The sequence below is a fragment of the Bombus pascuorum genome, chromosome 15, assembly GCF_905332965.1.
Source record: "Bombus pascuorum chromosome 15, iyBomPasc1.1, whole genome shotgun sequence".
NCBI classification, from domain to species: Eukaryota; Metazoa; Arthropoda; class Insecta; order Hymenoptera; family Apidae; genus Bombus; species Bombus pascuorum.
This window is the reverse complement of record NC_083502.1, coordinates 5,479,661-5,500,821: the sequence shown is the minus strand read 5'-3', so window position 1 is coordinate 5,500,821 and position 21,161 is coordinate 5,479,661. Positions and strand designations below refer to the sequence as shown.

The following is a 21,161-nucleotide window of genomic DNA, read 5'->3' as shown; positions in this document are numbered from 1 at the left end:
ATAAATCCTAACCTTTGGAATTTTTTCTCCTGTCAGCAATTCGAAAATTACCAATTTCCTTTAATCAGATGTTTATACGCGTTAGTAGTTTTGCTATTATAGCGTCAAAAATTAAGACCATAACCTTTACATTATCTTCTATCTAACCTTTGGCGAATGTTGGTCGTAACTAACCCCGAGGCGTTTCTCTATGGGAAAAAGATTAAATTTTCTTTAGAGATGGAGATTTACATGTTAACCTTTGGAATTTTCATTATGGAAAGACATTGGATAAATTCTCGTAATCGTTGGAATTTAGCAACTACATAAATCAAGAATAAATTAGAAGTGAACTGCTGCGTTAACGCGTCATGGGTTCTTAATAGGTTAAGCGTAATGAGGTTCACAGAATCCTTGGAATAGATTTCCAACTAGTCACGTGTCACGCCAAGTTATTCACCACGACCAACCACAAATAACCGCGGAATATTCTGCTGCGTCGCGTTCAAGTTCTCGAAGGAATTTCTGCGCCCAAAGGGCTCCGTACACGCGTCTAGGGAATATTATCGGAAGTTACGAAGGAATCTAGTAACTTTTTCGTTTTACCACTCGGACGAAAAGGACGATAAGCATTCTGCTTCTTGGGCGTTCGAATAATTTTCTGTCGATTAAGATGACGGGTTCTCGATAATCCGTGGTTCCAATCCACAAGTTTAATTCACTTTCGTCACAGACGATTGAACGTGGATAGCGACTCGGTAATGAATTCTACTGCTAACTACGATTTCGTTCCAAAACTCGTATCCGTTGTTTTGGTGAAAAAGTTTTTCAGAAACGAGCCACGAAAAAACAAGTGAAGAATCACCTGAAACTCGATATCCAGCGTTAGTGTCGTGTACTTAACAGCGCAGCTTCATGCAAATGGCCTTATGGAGGACACGATAGTTGTTCCTCTGGCACGTTGCCACGGAATTCCGCATATTTTCATTCAACGAGAAAAAATTATACTTTCGTAAGCATTTTTTCCCTTCACCTTTTTTCTGCCTTCACTACACTCCAGGGATTAATTTAGCCTCTGTAGAGCTGTATAAATGAAATAATTTCTATTGCTTTCCAACACGATAATTTCTTCTTCTATTCCTTTCGTTTTTTCCTTTTTTGTTCCTTTCCTTTCTTGTTCTTCGGAATGGAAAGATTCTTGGGTAAAGTTGTAAGGCTTGCTCCAATTTTTAATGCAGTCGTACGATCGTTACGATGATTCAGGAGTCTGCAGTGTCCCCATATCAGTTGTTATTGTTACCTCGTTACTAGGTAGTTTTATTTTCTTCTTTTTTTTTTGTGTGCGTGTGCGCATTATACATTTGATTTCGCTATATTATATTAATATACAATATAATTTTTGTAGTTTTTTAAATTATAGAACTCCCTTTTGCTTGTCTGATTTGTATGACCACTTACTTTATTTATGTTTGTTCAACAAAGTTCATGCAAATAGTTTAGAAGAAATTTGAACAGATTTTCAGTAGTTTAAATAAATAATTACCTAGCAAATAAAAGCTATGTAATCCCACAAAATATCCCACTTTTCCATCATCTCACTGCAATACCTTTATACGCAAAATTTATGATCCAAAAGAAATAGTGCAACTGTAAAGAGCCTATACATAGCTGCACTAGTAAAAAGAGTAGCTTCTATTTTCAGATTTTTATCTCAATTTTTTTTCTTTATTTCTTTTTTTTTTAAATTCAGAAAAGACACGTGGCAATTCTATGGGACACCTTGTTTAATCATAGACTCAACAATTTGAAAGCTCTACACGTCTAGCGAAAGTTCAATTTTTTCTTTTTCCGCTACTGTCTTATTACCTTTTATCAGTTAATTGAAACAATCATTTTTCTTGTTCGATTATCGTCACGCGGATATTATTTAAATAAAATATCTGAGAAACAACCGTTTAAAGTAAAATATAATTAAAGTAAAATATTAATTAAATTATATTTAAGAAAATATTATATCAAAGTAAAATATTTAGAAAATGAATGTTTGTTAAATTAAAAGCAAGATTTATCCATAGTTGGATAACTTCGCCAAGTTATGGAAATATTAAATAAAATATTAAATTTTGTTATGTAAAATGTGATTAACATATTATATGATATTAGAGAAAAATATTGCTCAATCTATGGAAATACTATTTCTATAACATAAAATATTTGACAAATATTTATAAATGTTTATTTATTAAATAACTAGTAAAACTTATCCATCTCCACTTTCAATCGATCCCCACGGATTATTGAAAGTTTCTCGTTTTATTTCTTTCGCGACATTTCCGTCGTACATGCGACTGTTTATTTATTTTCTTTTTTAACAGAAATATCGGAAAAATACGCAGACACGTGTGATTATATACGGAATAGAATAAAATTGGCACGGTTATTTGGTTTTGACAGAAAGGAAACGATTGTTTCAAGTTTAACGCGAGTTTGACGTTCCCTCGATTAGATGGCCGTTCAAAAAATGTAAAGTTTGAGACGAAGAATTGGGTCATTTTTTCCTTCCCCGCTCACGTCGTCTGTGACGTGCAGTTCTGGATTACGTGACGGGTTAATGGAAAATATGAGAACGAACAGAACCAGGCCGAGTTTTGTATCGCGTTTGCTATAAAGTAATTTTCATAGCTCGCGTGATTTCCCCTTTCACGGTGTTGCAAGGGCTCCATCCTGACCGATTGCCTTCGTATAATTTAAACAGCGATATGGATCTTTCACTAAAAATGGTTGCGAGGTTTCTCCTTGAAATTTGTGTTTTTTCCTTCTTCTTCTTCTTCTTCTTCTTCTTCTTCGTGGCAAATTGTTGAGAAAGATGTGAAGTAAAAATAAATTACGTCGTCGAGGCTTTTAGTGCATAACAAGGCTGCTATTATTAGCCTGAAATTACTGCAAAACGGTGCATTTTGTTATCAGGCTTGCCAACTTGTAGAGAATTAGTTAAAAAGTAATTTTCAAAAATATGTAGCTGATAGTGGAGAAATATTAACGTTCATGGTGTCAATTACATTAACTGAATTGGGTGATTTTTTATATACTGTTTCTTTAAACAATCCTTTAAATCTGGTCAAACAATGATTTGTAGTCAATTATTCAAGAATATTTCATTATACTATATCTAGTGTACAACATGAAGAATTTTTGATGAATTAATATTACAAAATTTAATTGTTTCAGAAACACAAGAAATTTAAGAAAAACACAATGCAATTTGAACTAAAGAAACTTGAAACGAATACTGAAAAACTTAATTATTCTCAGAATATTACAAACATACACCGTGTGTAATGCCAACTATACTTCAAAAACATTTCATCGTGCAAGAACTGGAAACACAAAATATGCAAAATTCCCAACCGATATCCTAAATCCTAGCCATTTTTAGAAGATCGCGAAGCTTCATTGTTTAAAACGTGAATAACTATAAACGTAGCATCTGCAGTCCTACACAATAATTTCTCATGGTACTCGAGCGAAAGCAAGTAGAAATCCCACTATTCTCTCATATTGCCTTCCACAGTATCTGCATTTATGTTCATCTTTGCGTAGAGCTTGTTAAAATCAGCGATTTCTCCTTCAGTCTCAAATGCGGTTGTCCTTTTACGCTAACCGTAAAATCAACAGATTTGGTCCTTTTCCTCTTAGCACATTAATTACTCTCAAGGCTTAGCCTTTCACAGAAACGCTAGATCCTTGGTCATTTATCAACAATTGCAAACGACTTCTAACAAATCAACGCCACATAGCTAAGGTACAATATGTCGATGTTTCAAGTTCCATGCCACCTGGCTGGCTAAAAGGGATCAACGTATTGTGAACAGAGCGTTTGATATACAGTGAGGTTTTACTTTGTCTGTATGCAAATTCCTAGCACGAATCAACGTCTAAAAGTCCATTTCCATTCGGTTGATCTAATTAGATAAAAGTGTGTTTCAGTAAAGGACTGTGCAAATGAATAAAAGAGACTCCAGTCTTCTGACACGTGGTGTCCCAGTGATGCAACATCAACGAAAGAGCTTGCAGGTTCACAATTATGTAAAATTGGTAATTAAACAATCCCACCATCGTCTGCATTCTCTTGTCTGACCCAGGGACATCTAAAATCACCTAAATTTCTATGAGAAACAGCCAATCGTGATAGTCTCACTGTTTAGTTGCTCCTAAATACATAAAAATTCATGTTCTACCACTTACCACCTTCTTACATCTCCTTTGGCCAATCCAGGAACCCTTCAGATCCACAGACCAAGCTATAAATCCCATACACATCTAACAATCAACCTAATTCGATCCACCTTGAAAGAAGCCAACCATAAAAGCAGCTGACCAAATTATTCTATGTTACCTTTGAGTTACGACCGCAATAAATTGGCTGCAGGTTGGCTCATGATCCCAGTCTGTCTACCAATCACCAGTTGTCCCATTCCAGTCGCCTAATTCGGCGACTCGGTGGTCTGTAACGTTCGCCTAACACCGGCATAGTATAGTCGTCCACGTTGGAACTAGGTGCCGGAATTGTTTCAAATGGTCAGGTCCGTGGATCGTGTGCAGCACTTTCGTTTCACCAGGGATTAGTCAAATACTTCAAAAGGAACCGACGAATCAGCAACGTGTTCTGTATTTCGTTGGGGACAAAAGGGAATCACCGGTCTTGGTCGTAGGCGATATAAAGTTCTTGGGTTCTATTCGATGGCGACAAATGAGAAACGCGGCAACCAGACTGCGGATAAGTTGGAATTGCTAGAATGTTGGGTCCATTTCTGTGGACTTAGGGGAACTTGACTAGCAATTGCTAGTCTCTGCAAGACCCGATTTAAAGCCCTTAAAACTCTACGCCCAATAAACATTTTTATTCATATCTGATGTACATTAATATATGATCTGAGAGTTTCTAAATTGACTGAAGAGATGACGAAGAGCATGGATTCTTATATATTGGATTGGCAACTAAGTGAAACCCAATATTTAGAAGAAATCTAAGAGCAATTAAAATTGCCAGTTGATAATTTACCATTAGAGATTTATAGAAGTAATTTGTGTCAAGTAATCGAGTCAATAATAATTAGCGAACTATAACTCTCTGTATGCTTGGAAGAATCTCAACGTGGGTTCAGCAGGATGACCGTCAAAATGTCCAATTGCTAATTCCATTTGACAAAATGCCTATTCTACAACAATACCGTCTCTACTAATTTCTTCCTCTCGCTAGTCTGCATGTTTTATTGCAAACATTTACTCAAAAATGTTACTCATGAATCGACCTGGAGCCACTTGAACAATGGCAGTGTCTATGCTCTAATTGGGTATCGAAGCGTTTCTCTTTCCTTGGCAGTGATCTCGCTGCCTCTCCAGAACTGTGCAAGAGCTATCCACGAAACTCCTGACTCAACATTGAGAGACACCTGAAGAGGTGGAGAAGTTGGGTCTTGGAAGAAAGAGGCAACTCCGGATGCCGAAAGCAACGTGCAATCTTATTCCCTCGAATTTTTCCTTCTCTTCATCTTTTGAGCGAGAGACCACAATCCTGAAGTTTTTCCAAGTTTTTGATCAACAGAGGAACAAGACACGAGGAGAGATTCAGAGGTGTTTAACCAGACTAAGAACCCTCGAGCAACCGGCAAGCCGATTTACAGTGGAGCTGCTTTTGAAGATCCTCACAGGAAAGAATATTCTGTGACCTGGAACTAATCGGTTGCTCACCCTTGTACATGAGTTTTGGTCAGAGCCATGAGACACTGATAAATTATCAGTGAAGAAGCTGTCTTGTAATTTGTCTGAGATTCCTTTTCAGCTCGTTGCAGGTCCAGAAGAATTCAAAGTAGTTGGAGAAAATTATTAATAGTTCCTTTTTGTCGGTTTCTCTGGATGGTCCAAAATAGTCTGAGAATTTCTTAACATCTCTTTTACTTTTCTAAAAATAGTTTTAAGCAGAGCAGTTTTTAAAGGAGATTCATTATGGTTTTAAGAATGGATTGAAGAATGGCTATAGTTTGTCAAGGTATTTGGGATTCTTTCTTTTCTCCAGCTTTTCTAGGATAGTTTAAAGCGATTCGAGGCTTTTTTATTAACATTTTATTGAACTTTTAGGAACAGTTTAAGAAAGGAATTTCTGGGAATGGTTGGGAATATTTTCAGATTTTTAAGAATAGTCTAAGAGAAGAATTGTTGAGGTTTTTAAGGATTTGTTAGGATTTTAAAGATAGTCTAAAATATAATGATCTGAAATATAGTGTAAAGCAACCTTTTGATAATTTTAGGTGAAAGTAGTTTAGAATAGTTGTAGGATCCACAAACTGTGCTTTCTTAATTTTATAAACGATCCATATCAACTGAATGTACGAAGGACGTAAAATAATATAACTTTCAAGTACTTCTTTTTGCTTGAAAAACTTACCATCATCAATTTCTCGTACTCTTCCTCGATCACGGTGCCATTGTAGTATCGATTGATGGACTTGGTGTCCGGGTAATAGAAGCCACGTTTGCAGATGCATCGGTAGCTTCCACGACGGAACCCAAGTCCTGGGATGGCGATGCACTGCAATTGAAAATCGCAATTAGACCTGAACTTCATCATCGTAGCTTCGTTCAATTCCAAATAAAATATTAAATACCCGATGCACAAGAAAACAAAAGGAAACAAAAATTTGGCGAGTAAAATGTTAACATTTTACCAATAATACAAGCTAACAATTTTTATGAATAAATCCACTAACCTCGGTGGTGCGTTTCTTGCATTTGTCACTGGCTGCAAAGATGTTCAATTGAGTGGATCCTGGTGGCAGGGGGCACTGATCTATGTCAAGTCTGCGTAGATCAATGTCTATTCCACTTGTCCCTCTGAAAAAAGAGAAAAAATATGAAATTATTCATACGATTGTCTACACATATTTTTCACATAACCATCTTTCAAGAACAATTAACAAAATGTATTAATATAAAATAAGAAGCAAAATTGCTAAGTAGATAGGACGTAGATAGAGTCAAAGTGGCAATGGTTATTCGCTGTGACAGGTTGAACCAAAGGGTAGTGGTAATTGACTGAAAGTCATAGTGGAGAAAGGACAAGGTTATTCCTATCGAAATTCATGCTTGTGACCGGCATAATGGACGGCAGTGTCAAACGACGAAGCATACCACGCGTAAAGCTATTGATCGTTGCATCGCTTTATTGTGCAATAAAGCATAGTTAACGTCTGTTCCAAAAGTGAGCGTCCTCTTGCCTGAAACGCAATATTCTAGACTTGAGTAAGGCTTATTTTTCAAAATCAGGAAAAATGAGTCAGGAAAATAGAAAGATTCAATTGACATCTTTTCACATCCTCTGTTTCAGTTATCGTTTTTCTATACTCAATAGGATATATATTGAGTATAGAAAAACGATAACTCAAACAAGCTTGGATATATTAATTGAACTGATTGAACAGTATAATTGGCAAACGTGAGTCGAGTATATTACGTGAACTGATTATACGAACAAATTGCCTGATCCATAATACAAACTACCGATTTTACTATGATCTTTGGATTTTAATACTTCCATGTAAATTTCATTTTGAAAAAGGAAAAAGATTTACAACGTTTCAGGAATTGCTAGCTTTTCATTTCCCATTATTTCCCTTTTTTTCGTTTGAATTTGCCTTTATTTTCTTCTCTTTTCTTTCAATTTTTCAATGTTTTTCATTTTCTTTCAGTTTCCCTGTCCCCGGATTTCCCTCAATTTTCTTTTATCTATATTACTTTTCCTTAATTTTTTCACTAGTTTCCTTTTCCTAACTCGCAATTTTCCTTTGTTTGCCTTTCCTCTACTTTAAATTTTCCATTGATCGATTTCCCTTCTGTTAGCTTGAAATTTCCCTCCCCTTCATTTTCAATTTTCCTTCCCTTGCCTCCTAATTTTCCATCGCCTTCCCTAAATTTCCCTTTCTTTCGTTTCCTTTTATTTTCCTTCAGACTGTTCCATCTTTCCCTCGCCTTTTCTATTTCCCTCTTCCATTTCTATTTCCCTCTTCCATTTCTCAATGCTGTCTTTCACTTGTTAATTTCCTTCCCTCTGAACTACCCTTTTATGTGCACTTTTACGGTCACAGAAACGCATAAAAGTATACTTTGCAAACGTTCATGCACGCACGTTAAAAAAGCCTGACTGGCTCTCGTGTCGCGTAGCTGTGACACACACGATGCACCTGTTCAAATAAAATACCTGTTATAGCACGGCGTGGACCACGGAACGTGGGCGTTGATCAATTTACTTCGCCTCTGTGAAGCACGTGCTCTGTATCGCTAATGACAAGACGCGAGTTCCAACCAGTGTATGCAACGGGACCAGTAATATTCATTACAGTAGTAACAGAACAGACACGAGTTTGGCAACAGCGTTATCAGTTATGGTGACAGTATCCACTGACAGAGCAAACTTTGCTGTATGAATTTAATTCTTCATTTTTCATCGCGGCTTCATTAATCGCTCAGTGATGACGAGTACATCAGAAGGCAGAATGATAACAGGTGGATGATAGTCTTGATTTTGGAACTTGTTTTTTTTTTTTTTTATTTTTGACAAATAAATAAGGCACGAGTGAAAAAGGATGGTATTGGGTTGGCAACTAAGTGATTGCGGATTTTATCAATATCACCTTATGACAAAATCCGCAATCAGTTAGTTGCCAAGGCAATATTACTCTCTTGTGTTTGAAGAAGCTTTGGATATCGTTAGAGGAACTTTGACATTTTTCCACAGTTTGAAATGTTCTTCTCAAGATTTTTTATTGGCCGTTTGAATAAATTTTAATTAACCAAACCAATTTTTCAATTTTGCATCGCGTAATTTGATCTTAATTGAGTATTGACCGTGGCATTTACTTACAAGCCATGCAATGTAAACTTAATTAATTAATGGAATTGGCAAATATCAAATAATCAAAGAAAAACATTGTACCGTTTCTTCTGAAAAATTTCCTTTTGCGGAAAATGAATTTTATTTTGCAAATGTTTAACAGGTAAAAAATTCCTTTCCATGGGGAATGTTCTATCGTCTTCCAGTGTGGAAGTTTGCAAATCGTGAAAAGACCTTCTTTTAGCGTGATTTCCAATTAACCTCAATTTCCCTTAATTAACCTAATCTGTGGAAACGAGACTCCATGTATTCAAGGTCAGTTACGAATTAATTCAATTATTACAAACCTGTGGACTTTCTCTGTAAACTCTGACTTGCTCGATTCCAACGATAAGACGAATGCAGAATTTTCCAGTCTGCTTGCAAAACGATAGTCAAATTCGATTTGCCGTTCATTCTGAACGCAACACTAGCATGCAACACGTCAGGCATTTTCTTGCTTGATCGTGAGATTTCGATTCGTTTATGCATAAAGGCATCGACTTCAGAGCCAATTATCGAAATTAATCCCGTCGATTCACAGAGATTTTCACCGGGAGTCGGAAATAGGATAGATAATTAAGCTTACGCGTAAAATTCGAACTCTAAGCTGCTAACTAACCCGGAATAATGCAACTGAAAATAATGCAATGGCGGCGAATAAAGGGAATATCTGATCTTCAGTTTTCTAGAGTTTGAGTATGTTCATTTTAGGTTATGTTTTAGGTGTTGTATATTATTAGCTCTATTATCGCAGTAACGTTGAAAAGTTATTTGTTGGTTGTGCGTGTCGGCTTTCTCAGTTCTATGATAGCGGTGAAATTAGTTCCGTCCGTCTAGCTGGAGTGCAGCTTGAAACTAGCCATGCTTCATTTTCTCTTGTTTGAAGGTTAGTTTCAGTCAAGTTTCAACTGTTGCAAAACCACCAAATTTGTGTAAAATTAACCGTACTTAGCTGGCCTAACTCAAAACCTCATTTAATTGTACTTAATTGCACTTAATATAAACTTAATTTGAAGTAACTTTGACTGCATTTAACTTACATCTGAATGTACTAAACCAAAAACTAACAGTATTTTATTTTATTTCAATATATCTATATATCAAAAATCTTAACACTATCTGCCTGATCTCACTAGTCTGAACACTACCTGCCTGATATCACTAGTTTAAACACTACTCGTCTGTTCTCGCTAGTCTGAACACTATCTGCCTGATCACACTAGTCTGAATACTATCTATCTGATCTCGCTAGTCTGAACATCATCTGCCTAATATCACTAATCTGGACACTATCTGTTTGTTCTCATTAGTCTGAAAACTACCTGCGTATGATCTCACTACTAGTCTGAACACCATCTGCCTGATCTCACTAGTCTGAAAACTATATGTCTGATTTCACTAGTCTGACTTCACTGCACAGAAAGTGATTTGAAATCACGAAGAATCGATGAAGTGAAATGACATCTTACATATTTCAGACATAGTTTCTTTGTCAAAACTGAATTAAAGAATTTGAATAATAATTAGTATGTATGTAAGCATTGTAAATATTTATAAAATATTCAAGGTTGCCAGAATTCATAGAATGCACGTACTATACAAAGACCTGTCACATGTCCAAGCGATAAAAGAAAATTCGAAATTGACAAACTATGAATTTTATTAATTTTTCTACTATACAGATACTACTATACCATTCGATAGCTATCATCTATTGCTACATATTTATTCATTATATTTAAATACAAATTCGTCTTGCACAATTTATAAAATTATCATATTGTTATCTTATTTTCCTTACTATGTTGCTATTTTATATTTGTTATTCTATAAATTTTCTTTTGTAAACCACTGGTATGATACTCATTGGGATATTTAGCAGGCGAAGCAAATCTGAGCTTCAGCGCTATTTGTTTAATTATATAAAAATCCGTACTCTAATTTTAATTAAACGAAGGAAAGGTTAAACAGCAAGGAACAAATGTACATAATCTGGGTATTTGCTAAACACGAGGAGAGACAACTTGGTCGTCCGGCTGCAATTAACAATTAATCAAGCATCCCGTTGCTCTTTAGCTTCATTCAACGAAAGCGTCTAATCCTTCGTTCCTCCAGTTGCGTTCAGTGAAGTTAAATTCACCGTGTTCGAGGAACGTTCCCACTGGACTAAGAAAATAACAAAAGGGAATTGTTCGTGAAGCATCTGACAGTAAAATATTCGCTGCAAGGCAAAGGATTATAAAAACCTGAATACCAGCCGTGAAGATGCATGACTATGCTTCCGTTTTGAAACCGTGGACCTTCTGCTAGAATGCGGAAAAATAATAACCAGCCACGCGATGCCTTCACTATACGGCGAGAGAAGCAGACATGGGACGTTTCACGCTATTATGAAGTGCTATTATACGTTGTACCTTCCTTTTAATCATTTCTTTAGAACAAAATTTCCTTATTATATTAATTCTCCATTGTTGAATTAAACAAAAAGATCGTTTCTTCTACTGTCATATTGTGTTATTGGGCTTGGCTGATTAATAGTAGATCTGCTCTACTTATTCCTGAATAAATGATACTTTCTAATATTAATATTTACATTAATATTTATTAGAAAATTTATATTTGCTATACTACTGCTTTCATAATATTTTTCAAATGAAAGTTGCTCACTAAACTAGTTTTTGATTAGTAAATTAAATAAAAAGTTTGTTTGTACTACTTGTTGTACAGTTTCATTGAACTTGGCTGATTAATAATAGATCTACTCTACTTTTTTGCGAAGAAACGACACATTCTGTTATTCAGATTAATATTTGTTAGAAACTTGTTAAACTACCGTCTTCATAACTATTTCCCAACGAAATTTCGTTATTATGGCCGATACGTAACTGTCTTATTCCACTGGTTTCACTAGTAACTGACCCATCTCCTTTGTCTGTCCAGTAACTAACCTATTCTCCTTGTCCGGTTAACCATAAGAATTGATTGCTATCGGCTGATTAAAGATTGACACATTCTCCTTGACCACAAAATATCAAATACAAGCCAGAATCAGATATTGTGGCTGGTAACTAAAATATTCCCTCGTCTGATCAATGACTGATATATTCTTCTAATTTGATTACTAAGAGGTCACGTCACCTGTCCGACTAATAATTTACTTACTCTCCTTGACCGACAAGTAACAGATACTGCTCACCTGCCTGATTAATAACCAGCCTATTTCACTAATCTGACTAACCAATGACCTCTTCCACCTGACTAGCCAATGACTTACTTATATTCCTTATCTACTGGTAACCGACCCATGTCACCTGTCTGACCACTAACGTTACCATTTCCCTTGACCGACAACCACCTGAGTTATTCTACTCGTCTATTCAATAATTGACCTATTCTACTTCTTAGACAGTTGCGTGGATATCAGCTGGAACTTAGTGGCCTTACAGCTCGAATTAACTTTATGTCTTTGAAGTTACCAGTTGAAACTCTTCTTTCAATGAATAAAAATACAAATTCGTTCAATAGCCAAATCGATCAGTTTCTTTTTCTGCACATTTTTTCTGTTGTGTAACAGGCTCCAAAATTTCAATACAATTTCTTAATGCTAATTATAGCATAGTCTGTTTTATCTGTTATGTTGTACTGTATATATTTAATATTACAATTTAAACATATATTACTTTCAATATTACAGTATACTGGAAGATGACAGATATATTAAGTAATAATAAAATTACAAATTACAATAAAGAATATCTACAAATACAATACAATATTTATGATTTTGTATTACCATAAAATATGCCACACAGATAGGAGTACCGAAAAAATATCTTTTCATACCTAACATTATTTTCCCCTATATTAATTTTCCGCTAGGAGAGCAATCTTTAATAACAACTCCAATTAATCCATCAATTAAATAACGTTCAAGAATTCATACTAAATTATCCACTGATAAATTATAAATTTCCCTCGAGTATGCTCAAATTATCAGAGCTTATTAATGACAAAATATCTTTAAGAACCGACGACTTCCACCAACTTGACAGGATCATCATTTCCCACTTGTCAATTTCAGTTTCAAATTTCCTTGGGATTCGGAACGAATTTCATGGTAAAATTATTTCATCTGTCTTCCCGTAGATTTTTTTCATTATTTTATTTTTGATAAATGGTAGTTCGCTGGCTGGTTTGGTATCCGCTACCGGTCGGAATTACAGCGTGGAAAATGGGAGAGATGAGCAGGGACGATGGCCGTAATTCCGCGAAACGAGGGATCGAAGGAAAATCGTGCAACTGCGGTGAACACGGTAAACCAGGGGTTACAGGGAGCCGAGCATCGAGTATGTTAATTCGCGCCGTCCAGGCAAACCGCCAATCGGTGTACGAACCGTTAAACTTCCACTGATAATGGTCTTGCTGGCACTTGCGTATAAGTGAAATGCGAGCAATGGAATTTGACGCCGTTTACGTTCCTTCTCAGCCTCATTTTCATCCAATTTCCTCAAAAACTATCTACCCTTAATGTATCTCCTCAATACGATAATTTAACAGTTGTACTACTTGCATTAGTAATGTTTCTCGATTTAGCTATTGATCCTTTTTTGTACAGGTGTTATTGCGAATTAATTATATATATTCATTTTCATTTCCCATTTTTTCTTTCTACTTTTTCTTTTTTTTTTTTTTTTTGTTAAATAGTAAGACGACCTCTAAAAGTTTATTTTCAACATTAAAAAGTTCGACGTTAGGAGCACGGTTAATGCAGCGTTAACGGTCGCATTTTTCATAAGCCACGTTACCACAGCTGAGACGACGTTTCTCGCATCTGTGGACCGGAAGTCGCAGCAAAGACTGTTACAGCAGAGGGGGAAAGAAAAGCGGTGTTTACGTGGCAATGGTACTGCTCGTAAATCTTCCGACCTTTGATTTATATTGTCATGGAAATGGGAGACGAACGTTGTCCTCGACTGGTACCAACCCGATTTACAGCCACGACGGTTCTCATTGTCGCGCTTAAAATATTGCTAATCGAAAATGACCAACATGACAGGATCACATCATGCGTTCGAACATGATTTTCAAGCATACGTATTTACATGTATTTATTTTTATCATATATATGTGTGTGTATGTGTGTGCATAAAGAAACTAGAATGATTAATAGATAATTATTTTATTACTAGTATCATTAATATATAATTACTTTATTCTATAAATATGTATATAATTATTATACTATAATATATAATTATATTATTAATATTATACATTTATTGGGTTGGCAACTAAGTAATTGCGGATTTTATCGATGCCATCTAATGACAAAATCCTTAATCACTTAGTTGCCAAGGCCAACCTAACCTCAAAGTGTCACTCGACGAGGCAGAAAGGCATCAAACTGATAATTATAATATTGTCAAGCCAATAATTCCTTTATAACGATTTATATTATTATTATTATTTATTTATACAATTTTGCAAAATCGTAGAGAGTAATTTGTTAAAATGTAGCAAAAATAATTCTGGTCAGCCTCTTACACCGAACACACCGTTATGAATGAAATGAAAATGATACAATATCAAAGAATGTGATGATGCAACGAGCTACGACAAACTTCCTGGTTCCAGCGACCATCAAAATTTAATTAAACTTGCTCAAACCACCTTCTACGTCCACCACTTGAATCGCACTTCAACCGATTTCTCGTCCCGTTTTACCCGCAAGAGAAGGATTCCTTTTATCCGTTTAACTCGAAAATCTCGACTCGTCTACTTCTTGCGATCCAGGCCGATTGGGAAGGGCGAAGTTAAGAGTAGCTGGGCAATTATATGGCGATCAGAGTGTAAATTAGCCCAGAGCTGGAGATAACAAGCAGCTAAAGAAGGGTGAAATGAAATTCTCTTTTCGTTGCACCACTTTCCAACGACATTTGCATGAAACAAACTTCCTTCTGCAAATGGCACATCGCGTTTACATTTCTTTCCGTTCGTTAAAAGTCTCTGATTGAAACGTTCGAACTTTCCTTCCTCTTATTTCCTGTTACTTCCTCCATCTTTTTCTTTCGTTTTTTCTTTTTTTTTTTTTTTTTTGCCAATCTTTGTCAAATGAAAAGTGCCCGGGGAAATTTCACGACGTTTGCTTTTTTTTCGAAAGATAATGGTTTTTTGATGAAAATGGAGTTAGGTAGATGAGACTGTGTGGTTGGTACATTAATAGAGAATGGTCGAAGTGGTGCATTAATCGGGGAGAATTGCCTGGGAACAAGGAATTAAACGGGGAGGATGGTGCGTCCTAATGAGGCATTCGATTGTTTTCACATGGAAACCTGGGAAATGGAGGCGTGTCTGCCTTGTAATATCCCCTTGTAATTTCCACGAAATTCAACGGAAGCGAATTCCGAACAGGATTTTCCACGTTGCTGAATGCGGTTGAAAATTTCAGCCGATTGATAGGACAACATAAGATGCAGAAGAAATGTCTGTCTTCCTTTGACAATTGGTAATTTTAAACGATCGAATGGACGAGATAAAATGGACAGGAAATTTTTGCTTTTCTTTTAATGACATGTTTATGCAACTGAGTTCAATAGTTTGATAGTAAATTCGTTTTTTTTTTTTTTCAATATTTTTTGTAACATTTTAGAGAATGTTAGGAAAATTATTCAGAGAATATGGAGGTACGTGTATCTGAATTTTGTTCCATGGAAAATATGTTATCGCTTTTCCAACGACACTGGCAGCGAGAAGAGTTCTCTCATCATTGTCATTCGCACGACGATTTAATATCGTCATGAAAAAAATTCTGATAATGAAAGAGAACAGGTAAAAATGACAAAAAAAAATGTATTAAAAAAACACGTAAAGACTGACAATAAAAATAGGAACAGGGAAAGAAATGTTCAGATTTCAATTCGATGTCCTTTTTTATCGTTATAACAGAAAAAAGAAAAATTTGTTTGTTGTTATTATCTACATATTAATATAGTATATCTATTTCTGAAAGGTTGACAAAGGATGAAAAAGGGAACATCAAACTTCAAACAAAGATGACAAAGCACGTATAATTAAAAAGAAAAGAGAATTCACAATTAAAAAATATTGTCCCTTTAAATCCGTTATCTTTTCTTCAGCAACTTCTCACCGAAGGGAGAACAAAAGAGCTGGCTTATCCCAACGAATGTTAATTTCATTATTAAAACGTAACAACGTGGGGGGAAAGCATAGAGCATTAAAAAATAACGAAGCCTCTAATAAAAAAAAAGGGAAGAAGAAAACAAACAAAGAAAAATAACAAAAGAATATCTCCCAGTTAAATTTAAATTACTATTGAGGTTAGGATTCCGTGATCACTTAGTTGCCAACACAATATTTACATCCAATTAATTGTTCCAAAAATATTATCTAAATTATTATTACTTTTTCAACAACAATCTACCAGAAAGAGAACAAAAGAGCTGTCTTATCTTAACGGACGACGATTTATTTAATAAAAACTGCAAAACGTGTGCAAACCATCGAGAAACGGCAAAAGGAATGTATCGAAAACAAACGAAGAGTAACAAAAATATTTTTCATTTAAATTCGCTATCATTCGTGCAGCATCTGGCCAAAAAGAGAAAAATGTCTGCTTTATCATAACAAATGTTAATTTCCTGTGACTGGGTTCCAACGACGTTCCACGGGCGAGATAAACAGGCGGCTGGAATTTGGCGTGGCGCACGAACGCGAATAAAAAGCGTTCTACAAGCTCGAAGAGAGAGAGAGAGAGAGAGAGAGAGAGAGGAGCGCGAGGTAGCAAAGCGGAAACTAAAATCTCGACGGATTTCGTCTGAGCGGCAAGGGGGAAGGGGAAACGGGGAGAGAGTGGGGGGAGCTGAACATTCACGACAGATTTCCGACGATTCTCACGAAAGGCTCATGCCAATTCCTTTATCGTAGCTTTTTATCGTAGCGATACGATTACTTCAGTTGGCTTACACGATTCCAGGCAAAGCCGTGGGAAAATCGGCAACTGCTGCTACATAATCGGCCCGTGAAATCGATACCAGCAGACCCTCCACCTCGGACTCCTCCCCTCTAGGCTTTGTTCGTCACACTCTTTATTGAAAACTTGACCTAAAGAGACACTTACGTGCAGTACAGTTGACTTAAAGTAGGGCTTCATAATGTTTCCAGCGAATCTTGTAGATTTTAAGAGACACGGAAAATCTCTTTCACTTGTCTCGTTCTGACTGTACGATCTTTTGCTGGAAATTTGACTTAAGAAAAAGCTTGTGCCTAGTGAAATTGACTCAGACGGGTCTTTGCAATTTTTCCAATGAATCTTCGTACATTTTCCAACACGCGGAAAATTCCTAGTATTAGAAACTTAAGAAAAAGTGTAATGGCTGGCACAACAGTTCACTTAAACGAGTCTTCCTCATTTTTTTTAGCGAATTTTAGCTCTTGGAAAAAGCAGAAAATTCTGTATTATCAATTTCGTTGGAAAATTGCGTCCTTCTGTTGGAAAATTGACTCAAGGAAAAGCGTATGTCTAATAAAGATAACTTAGATGGCGTTCGTCATTTTTCCAACGAATTTCATAGAGTTTTAAAGACACGGAATTTACAATACTTATTTGTCTATGGCTATACGTTGTTTCTTTGTAAACTTGACTTCGGGAAGTATTTCTACGCGCTAAGTGGACGTTTTGTATTATAAATTTAACCGTTTCATCGAATTTTGTAGATTCTAAAGAAGCGGAAGAATCTATGAGCTGTTCGTTTGTGATAATAAAAAAAAAACAAAAATGGAAAATTTAAAACAACTGTTAAGAGATACGAAAAAGTATTTTTATCTGTTACTTTATATGGCAAATAAACAGTTTAAAAAATTCATACGACTTAAAATTTACGATTTACATCAAACACCAAAGATTCGTTAAAAATAGAAAATATCCTATGACATTTTGGTAAAGCTGCACTTAAGAAAGATGTCGTGACACGAAACTCTTATAATATAGTCACTGTCAAAACAAAACAAAATTTTTACTTCGACGTCCCCTGGGACAGCAACCTACACGCTCGTCACCATAACCACTCACAACATTGTACAATATCCAGTACATAGCTTTTTTAAAGTACACAAATGCTTGTCGATAAACATTCAGAGTAACCTGGATGGAATTGAAAAGCAAACAGTCAGCCAACAAGCCAGTTGCAGAAATATACATAGGAAAAATGCGAGCTTCGAAAAAATTCTCCGTTCGATACGTTGATGACCGTCGAAGGGACTACTGTCAGAAATAAAACGAGGATTCCGAAACAAAAATTCGCTGGGAATAAAATTCTAAACGAGTTACACAGTGTCACTCATCTATAAGCAGGTGAACACATCTTAGTCGATTTACAACAACAATACGCGTGAAACGAGTCGTTTATTGAACATCTTATCGGTGATATATTAAAATAAGCAATTCGACGAAGTTCCAGCTAATTTTACGCACTGTCGCTAGAACCAGCACAGTCCCTTCACTCGTTTGGGGAAATCTTCTCTGTCGTGTCTACATATTTGACACTGGAACGAGCTCTTTAAACGACAAAAGTACTCCACAGTGTCTGACACTTGGAGATGTCAATTTCTCTTAGTGTCTAACGCTTTAAAAACAAATTTGATCGTGTTACAACGATGAACGATGCTGACTGGTCCCATTCGTAACGTTGAGACGCGTTTCTGTCAAAAGTAACCAAGCGTCCATGTACATTCGAGCGACAAAGTACAACGTGGTATCACGAGGACATGCTGTTCGCGAGGAACTGGAGCTTCTAGCGACGATTAAAAAGTTGCAGACGGAGGCTGCGGAAGTTTCGAAATGTTGGTGGTATTCGCGAATACACAAGAAAACTGGTGGAACGAGGGCAAAATATTTCGCAACGAGTAAGTGGTCGCATGCTGTACAAGCAATTGGCCAGCGCAAATTTTCTCTTCTAACTTCTCTGCTGGCCGAAAATATTTCTACCTTTCTCTTTCTCCCTCTCTCTCTCTCTCTCTCTCACACACACACACACACACACACAGCGAAGGTTTAATTAAAAAGTTCCCTGGCCAAGGATGATTCCGTCATAACTCTCATAATTTCAGCGGAAGCTGCGACCCGGCCTCTTTATCGACGACAGATCGACGAGATCCATTATGAAAGGGAATTTCGATTCTTAATGGTTTAGAGTACTGCGATTGCTCGAGTTATTGCTGACTTGGATGGCAAATAATTTACAGTTGGACGTAGCATATTGCACGTTCCACTGATAATGTATTTGCCGCGAAACGATGGGTCCTATTCAAATCACCCACGCCGTTTTCACCGACAGCGATTCACCGACACCAGACCTGGTTCACGACAGCAGCTTTAACCGACGATGGTATCGATCGATAACATCGACGATCGACGCAGAGTGTAACCAATTGTTCGCGGCAAACTCGAGCAGAGTACGAGACTGCTCCCAAGTATTGCACCAGTGTGCGTTCTAACTTTGTTCGTACGTCTGTCACGTGTGTGATCGTAACAATCCCTTGCCATACCATTGAACAGGTTGAATGCCATGGGGGTCACCGGTGATCGGCACTCAACTTGGCCGTGGGGATCACCGGTGACCGGCACTAAACTAGGTCGGGGCGTCGTGGGGGTCACCGGTGACCGGCACTCAAGTTGGCCATGGGGGTCACCGGTGACCGGTACTCAACTCGACTGTGGGGATCAAGATTAGTAGAAATACATAATTTGAACAAATGTAAATAGTTACAAATTTGTTATTATTGTCATTGTTACTACAATGGTGTGACGAAATGAATTCAATATAAAACATATAAAAATAGTTTTATTTATACTTGAAATATATAGATCTATTATGTGCACCCCCCACCAGTGGCTGTCAAACATGGGAAAACCCGGTTTTATCTTTGCGAACAATAACCCTAAGTATGACCGAGGGATGGATTATGGTTTATAATAGGCCCCGAGACGTAACAACATAGAACAATTATTTAGCAACGCGAAGAAACAATATGAGATAATTGATAATCACAGAAAACAAGTGAATCGAACGAAATTGCACTACAGCGCCATGGGGGTCACCGTTGACCTCAGTGAGATAAATTCATTAATGATTATTCTACATGCATAGTGACATATCTCTTTAAGGTAATATCTCAACGTTATATGTATCGCATAATGAAAAATTCATCGTGGCGTCATGGCGAAACCTTGTAAAACTGGCGTAGCATTTAACGTGTTAACTCTGGAGAATCCGAGCCCAAACGTTGCGCCCGAATGGTCAGGAAAGGAGTCGAAGAGATGGAGACAGAATATCGGAACTTGTCGGAATATTCACGTCTAATATGAAATTAGACCACGAGCCTGACTCGCGATATTCAGGTTTGGCTCAAATTCTCATCACGATTCAGACTCGTAAAAGTATGGCAACGGGTTAACAAGAAAGCGATAATCATAGTATAAAAATGCTATCGCCTGTGAACATCGCTTCTTCGTTGACTAATACAATGACACACGTCAAGGACGCGCGAGTAAAGTTAGAACGCAGACTGATACAATATTCTGAAACAAACTTCTGCCTTGCTCGAGTTTGCCGCGAACTATTGCTTGAACTCGATGTCGATCACTATTGATATCGGTTAATACCATCGTATTATATACGTCGATCAAGTCCAATATCGATGAAGCCCGGTCTCGGCCAAGTCTGGTGTCGGTCACATCAGATGTCGGTGAACCATTATCGATGAAAACTGTGTCAGTAATTTCAATGGCACCCGGTGGAGCATTAGGATCATAGAAGCAACGAGTCTGCCAAATTCCTTGGAAAAATGTCAAGTGGCCAACAGCTGCCTTCCGCAGCTGCGACCCAAATGACTAAAAAGTTGCAGGAAATATTTTCTAGAAGTTGGCATGTTTCCGAGACCTGCGTGCTTTATGACTTTATCATTTGCGAACGTTGTGTACGCCAACTTAGGCCAATCGCAACCTCAGAATCGGTTGAAAAAATCGGTTGACGTAAGAGACCGATAGACAGGGGGATAAGCTTCCATCTCCTAAATTTTCCGATACTGAATTATCGTCTTTTGCCAACATCTCTGTGCTTGGAATAACTTTCGAATCCTGCACTTGGCGTCTTACGCCTGGCAACGTGTCTACCCGCGGAATTTTCGCGAGTCTCGAGCTCCGAAGAGAACAAACACCTTGCTGAGACTTTACGAT

General features: G+C 36.9%; 2 protein-coding genes across 5 annotated transcripts in view; both read right to left on the bottom strand.

Annotated features, from left to right (window-relative positions):
* The window catches only part of LOC132914510 (protein maelstrom), a 348,506-nt gene that overhangs the window by 156,763 nt on the left and 170,582 nt on the right, over positions 1 to 21,161 (bottom strand). The gene's annotated exons all lie outside the window — the stretch shown is intronic.
* LOC132914508 (metabotropic glycine receptor-like) overlaps positions 1 to 21,161 on the bottom strand; it is a 197,200-nt gene that overhangs the window by 75,976 nt on the left and 100,063 nt on the right. For all 4 annotated transcript variants that reach the window (XM_060973683.1, XM_060973682.1, XM_060973684.1 and 1 more), the window contains 2 exons: positions 6,747 to 6,870; positions 6,425 to 6,568 (listed from right to left, as the gene is read on the bottom strand). In XM_060973683.1, the coding sequence (XP_060829666.1) occupies positions 6,425 to 6,568; positions 6,747 to 6,870 (268 nt within the window). The remainder of the gene's footprint in view (positions 1 to 6,424; positions 6,569 to 6,746; positions 6,871 to 21,161) is intronic.